At 42.7% G+C, this 7,046-nt stretch overlaps 1 protein-coding gene across 1 annotated transcript in view; it reads left to right on the top strand.

The window, feature by feature from the left end:
• Positions 1–1,369: 1,369 nt before the first annotated feature.
• SLCO4A1 (solute carrier organic anion transporter family member 4A1) overlaps positions 1,370–7,046 on the top strand; it is a 28,043-nt gene continuing 22,366 nt past the window's right edge. Inside the window, exons 1-2 of the mRNA XM_075277005.1 lie at positions 1,370–2,255; positions 5,696–5,786. Coding sequence (XP_075133106.1) covers positions 1,457–2,255; positions 5,696–5,786 — 890 coding nt within the window. The 5' untranslated portion in view covers positions 1,370–1,456. The remainder of the gene's footprint in view (positions 2,256–5,695; positions 5,787–7,046) is intronic.

Below are 7,046 nucleotides of genomic sequence, written 5' to 3'. Positions count from 1 at the left end.
TACAGTATTGCAGTGTCACCCTAGATGGCCATTGCAAAGGAATTTTGCCTTTCTGTTAATATATGATGTTTTGCATTATTTTATGCTGTTTTGATCCTGTTTGAACTGCTGCAACTTTACTTTTAGAGGTAGAAGGAAGAAGTTTAGTGGTTGGTAGGATTCCCAGTTCTTAACCAGTTAGTTGCAGATAGTGAGTAGCTAGCATTAGAGAGGGAAGACTTAGCTTCTCACAGAGCACTTTTCTGCATTGTGGGTAGGTAGTAGTAGTTTAAAACACAGACTGTGCCATGTCATAAGACCAACAGGCTTGTAGAATAGGGTATTTGTAACCTTGCTGTTTATGGAACATCTCCATTGTTGATCAGTGTGGAAACTTAGGTATCCACAGCCAAGTTATGCCCTGCATTTCCCCAGTAGGACCTTGAAAGAAAGAATAGGTCCCACAAGTCATCCCAGGTCACCCTGGTTGAAAGGGCCACTCCTGTCCATGTGTCAGACTGAATGTTGGCTGACTGGTGGTGGATGGCGCTTCCATTTACTCCAGTGCTGTACTTTGGCTATCTCCGGCGCTCTCATTAAAGTGAATTGGAGTGCAATCCACCACCAGTCATGTCTATAGAACAATTCACAGCATTTTTAATATCTCTAAATCTAAGACTATGCTGGCTACATCCTGGCTTGTCAGCTGTTGCTAAATAAGACATTTCTACACAGTCGTTCATTGCAGATCATTTATTACTATAGAAACAGTGCAGCAGAGTCAAGTCTGTAAAATTTTGGAAACTGTGTAGCACTACTGAGTGTTTTTAAACTGTCAGCGTGTTTTACTTGTCCATAGGTGTCCCCTGTTATGCTATAGCTGGTCCATTGTGCTATACAGTATATAGGAGGGAAAATAAACTTAGAAAATAGAATCTGGTCTGGTTAGCTCTGATCACTTGGGAAAGAACTTTTAATGGGAAAGTTGGTAGATTTGTATTGGCCTATCCGAGTGCCAGAGGATATAGGCCCCCAATGATCCAGTAGAAGACAACCTCATTTGGAACCATTATTTTGCCGTTGAGCTTACTGTATGGACTTTCTATAAATCTGTACACCACAAGAGCAAAGCAAAGCCAATCACAAACAATGGGCACTGTGCTCAGCTTTTGCCCATTCTTTTAGTGATAGCGACTGGACACCCATTGCTCAAAACTTATGACTTGTCACTATGACATGTAAGAAGTTTGTAAAAATAAGTATCCTTTAAGCTTAGGTGACTTCAAATTAAAGATGCCCATTCAAGGCTGATATTAATCAATAGTGGAATATTTCTCATGCACATATTTATGGGAATATAATATTTACTGTAATTTATTTTTCTACAGGTGACATTTTGGATAATTGTTGGAAGTATACGGTCCATTCAGATCTACGGTGGAAGTAGAAGCCCCACCCTAGCTTTCTTCATTGTGAAATGCCCCAGCATCTATCCCCAGAAAGATCCTTCCATTCCAAGCAAGAGCTTCTTTGTTTTTCTGAAGCTTCACGAACTGTCAGCGACTATGACCTGGGCACACCCGATAGCGGTGACCAGGTTGATGCATTGCTGTCAAAGACACCTCCAAACTCTTATATTGACCCGCTATACAAGGAGACTTCTAGTACGAAAGTATTGTATGATGATGATGATCCCTGTGAGATTAAATTTATCCCATCGGAAAATGAAAATCTGTGTGGCTGGGGAGCCATTAAACCACCGTTTTTACAGGTTTTTAACACATCCAAAGGTGTGCTCTTCTTCCTCTGTGTGGCCTCCTTTCTCCAAGGAATGGTAGTCAATGGTTTCATCAATACTGTCATCACCTCCATAGAGCGGCGGTTTGACCTGCACAGCTACCATACAGGACTGATCGCAAGCTCCTATGATATAGCAGCTTGTCTGTGTTTGACATTTGTCAGCTACTTTGGGGGAAATGGCCATAAACCTCGATGGTTGGGGTGGGGAGTATTTATTATGGGACTTGGTTCCTTGGTCTTTGCACTACCACAGTTCACCACAAGTGTGTACATTGTGAATCTTGAGAAAGATACTGGGGTATGTTACTCAAATCACTCTTACCAGGTTTTAGAAAGTGCCTCGAGTCTATCTAACTACAGGTACATCTTCATGTTGGGACAGTTTCTACATGGGATTGGTGCCACACCACTTTACACGCTGGGGGTCACTTACTTAGATGAGAATGTTAAATCAAGCTACTCTCCTGTCTACATTGGTGAGTATGATGTCCTGTAATGTTTATGTTGTGCAGATGTTTTTTTGTTAGTGCCTAAAGCGTTGTGCTTGTACTTTTGGAATTTTATCTATGTCATTACTAAGCTGTAAGGCATACATATGCTACATATACTGTACACACGCATCACAGTATAAAATGAAGATTGTCAAGATAACATCACCCAAGGCCAAATTAATGGAATGTTTTCAAGTCTTTCAATGACTACATGCGAGTAAAACTCCTATTTTACTGTCCTAGATTTCTTCATTCTGTTTTTTTCCACAGCTGAGGGTTTGCTATATGCAGTGTGGACAACCCTCTGGACTTCAGCTTGATCTACTATACTGGTTGCATATTAGGGTCCATTCACACGGAGGAAAATGGTGAGGAATTTCAGCGCTGAAAAAAAAGCCTCCCACTGACTTCAATGGGTTCCTTTTTCTGCTAGCGAGCCGCGGATTCCGCCTGAAGAAAGGGCAGCTCGCTTCTTTTTTCTACTAGCAGCAACATGCCGCTAGTGGAAAAGAGAACGCTAGTGGACTTTATAGACCACCATTGTATGGAGGCGGATTTTGAGGCGAAATCCGCTGTCAAAATCCGCCTTCTTACCCCCGTGTGAACTAGCCCCTAGTGTTTGCAGTCTGTGAGCAGCAAGTAAAACCTTAGCCCCAGTACATGTCCTCTTGCATGCTCCTACTGGTTGTTCACCTGCAGAGATGGTGACTAGACCTATAACGTTACATTCACATTTATGCTTTCATTTCAAAGGACTAGAAAAATGGATCAAAATAGAGCTACAGAATAAATAACAGGAATGGGGTCCGTAGGATGTTGTCTGTGTGTGTCTGTGGGTTGTGTGTTGTGTTTTTTTTTTTTTTTTTTTTTTATATAGTTTATGTATTTAAAGGGATTCTACCATTAAAAACTTTTTTTGTTGTAGATAAGACGTCGGAATAGCCTTTAGAAAGGGTATTCGTCTCTTACCTTTAGATGTGATCTCCGCCGCGCCGTTCCTTAGAAATACTGTTTTTTACCGGTATGCAAATTAGTTATCTTGCAGAGATTGGGGTTGGTCCCAGCGCTGGAAATACGATGGGGGCGTCCCCACTGCTGCTCGAAAACAGGCTCCAGCGACGCCTCTATCTTCTGCTGCATCCTCCCCTTCTTTCTTCGGCGTCACCTCCGACGCCTGCGCAGTTGGCCCTGCCAGTGAGACACTAGTAGAGCCGACTGCGCATGCCCGCGGCCATAGTTCCGACGCCACAATTGCGCGTATGCTCAGTCGGCTCTACTAGTGTCTCACTGGCAGAGCCAACTGCGCAGGCGTCGGAGGTGACACTGAAGAAAGAAGGGGAGGATCCAGCAGAAGATAGAGGCGTTGCTGGAGCCTGTTTTCGAGCAGCAGTGGGGACGCCCGCATTGCATTTCCAGTGCTGGGGCCCTCCCCCATCGCTGCGAGAGAACCAATTTGCATACCAGTAAAAAACGGTATTTCTTAGGAACCGCGTGGCGGAGATCACATCTAAAGGTAAGAGACGAATAGCCTTTCTAAAGGCTATTTTGACGTCTTATCTACAAAAAAAAAGTTTTTAATGGTAATAGTGCACTTGCAGCACTTTTTCGTCTGCTGATTTCTGACAGATCTGCGCAGGATGATCACCCAGCTCAAATATGAACATAGTCTAAGCCAGAAATGGAGATCATGTATGGAGCAAATGGAGCATAAAAAATAATTCAGATATTTATTTGTCCTTTTAAGCCATCATATACCAAATGTTCAACCACACAGCTTTACATATGACTCATGGTGGCCTATTGTCAGAAGTAATACACAGCAAGCAATGGAAAGATATAGCAAATAATCAGCACTAAAACATCTATATAGCAGATAGTCTTATGGTATGTGAGCTGATCGAGTATGACAGATGTATATCTCCACAGGTCTGAGGCACGTAGCTGGGATCTCTGTCACTCTGGTAGACTGATGGTTGGGATAACGTGTTGTACATTGTTATTATGATTGGACTGACATAAGAAGCTGAATTTCTCACATTTTAGCATATTCTGATAGGGGTTTTCCACTTTCATGTATTGCATAATGGAACACTCTGCAACCTATATTCTTTGGCTGACATTTATTAATCTGGTGTAAGTAAAGTAGTAAATGATGGTGAAATCCAGGTTCCTCACCAGAAAAATGCAAATGAAAGTGTATGTTGTGTACTGGGCTAGGTATGGTGTACACCTTTCCAAAGAAAATGGTACCAAGATCTATATCTGTCCATAGCTACCTTTTAACAATGGTTTCACCATTTCAAAAATCTCTTCTCACATGTAACGTCTTCTTTTTCCTAATATTCTCCATCCATTCCAGTCTGCCATGATGCTTCTTGTAGACATGACACCTCTGCAAAGTTTGGCACATGGCTATGTTAGATTCCTCACTTTACTATTATTATCTCTACCTTTTCAACACAAACTCCCAGTCCTTGTGACCTAACCATGTCATCCAACTGCTACCCCTAATACTGTGCTGCTCAGTGCTCCCAAATACAGTACTCAGATATAAGTACAGGATTGTTGTAGTTTCCACAGAAAGAAAAATGAAGATTCTGGAGATATTTTTGGGAGGCATGTGAAATAGATACAAATGAGGCCAATGCAAAAGACGTGTGGGTACTAACATTATCGATACTAAAGAGAAATATCCACACACAAAGGATATTAAAATTATATATCTTTATTAGTATCCATAAAAAGGAATATGCAGAAGAGACATACATATAGCAATAAATTAGGGGGAATAAAGTAATCATTGTACCAGTTTACCAATGCCAAGGTAAGTGTGGAAAGATTAGAATACTAAGTATGAGATATAGAAGTATATACAAGGTATATAAGGTGGCACAATAAATTTTGTATAGACACAATGCTACAATAAAGTACTACCACCAAACCACTGATCTACTTCAAGAACTATACATGCAAATAAAACGCACATACTCAGGCAAAGATGGTGACCCTTCATTGTGGGTGACCTTTATGTACCTTGTATATCCTTCTATATCTCATACTTTGTATTGCAATCTTTCCACAGTTACTTTGGCATTGGTAAACTAGTACAATGATTACCTTATCCCCCTATGTATGTCTCTTCTGCATATTCCTTTTTATGGATACTAATAAAGATATATAATTTTAATATCCTTTGTGTGTGGATATTTCTCTTTCGTATCGAGGCATGTGAAATAGGTGCAAATATATATATATATATATATATATATATATATATATATATATATATATATATTATATACACACATACACACACACACACACACACACACACCTAGATTGTGTATTTTATAACAATGTACAGACTGTGCTGTCACTATATTCCAGCCTCTTTGCTCACATCTCCCCTCCACTTTGTGTTTTAGGTATATTTTACACAGCGGCCATAGTAGGACCCGCAGTGGGTTATCTGCTAGGGGGATTTTTCCTGAATATGTACACAGAATTCAACAGTCCGTAAGTATCTTCATAGCTTGTGTCTTTTGTATCTTCCTCACTGGATGTGTTAGTGAGTAGAGATGAGCGAACACTAAAATGTTCGAGGTTCGAAATTCGATTCGAACAGCCGCTCACTGTTCGAGTGTTCGAATGGGTTTCGAACCCCATTATAGTCTATGGGGAACATAAACTCGTTAAGGGGGAAACCCAAATTCGTGTCTGGAGGGTCACCAAGTCCACTATGACACCCCAGGAAATGATACCAACACCCTGGAATGACACTGGGACAGCAGGGGAAGCATGTCTGGGGGCATAAAAGTCACTTTATTTCATGGAAATCCCTGTCAGTTTGCGATTTTCGCAAGCTAACTTTTCCCCATAGAAATGCATTGGCCAGTGCTGATTGGCCAGAGTACGGAACTCGACCAATCAGCGCTGGCTCTGCTGGAGGAGGCGGAGTCTAAGATCGCTCCACACCAGTCTCCATTCAGGTCCGACCTTAGACTCCGCCTCCTCCGGCAGAGCCAGCGCTGATTGGCCGAAGGCTGGCCAATGCATTCCTATGCGAATGCAGAGACTTAGCAGTGCTGAGTCAGTTTTGCTCAACTACACATCTGATGCACACTCGGCACTGCTACATCAGATGTAGCAATCTGATGTAGCAGAGCCGAGGGTGCATTAGAACCCCTGTGCAAACTCAGTTCACGCTAATAGAATGCATTGGCCAGCGCTGATTGGCCAATGCATTCTATTAGCCCGATGAAGTAGAGCTGAATGTGTGTGCTAAGCACACACATTCAGCACTGCTTCATCACGCCAATACAATGCATTAGCCAGTGCTGATTGGCCAGAGTACGGAATTCGGCCAATCAGCGCTGGCTCTGCTGGAGGAGGCGGAGTCTAAGGTCGGACCTGAATGGAGACTGGTGTGGAGCGATCTTAGACTCCGCCTCCTCCAGCAGAGCCAGCGCTGATTGGCCGAATTCCGTACTCTGGCCAATCAGCGCTGGCCAATGCATTCTATTAGCCCGATGAAGTAGAGCTGAATGTGTGTGCTAAGCACACACATTCAGCACTGCTTCATCACGCCAATACAATGCATTAGCCAGTGCTGATTGGCCAGAGTACGGAATTCGGCCAATCAGCGCTGGCTCTGCTGGAGGAGGCGGAGTCTAAGGTCGGACCTGAATGGAGACTGGTGTGGAGCGATCTTAGACTCCGCCTACTCCAGCAGAGCCAGCGCTGATTGGTCGAGTTCCGTACTCTGGCCAATCAGCG

Source organism: Leptodactylus fuscus, chromosome 6 (assembly GCF_031893055.1).
Source record: "Leptodactylus fuscus isolate aLepFus1 chromosome 6, aLepFus1.hap2, whole genome shotgun sequence".
Taxonomy (NCBI): Eukaryota; Metazoa; Chordata; class Amphibia; order Anura; family Leptodactylidae; genus Leptodactylus; species Leptodactylus fuscus.
Note: the sequence above shows the minus strand (reverse complement) of the source record. Positions and strands in the feature narration are given on the sequence as shown.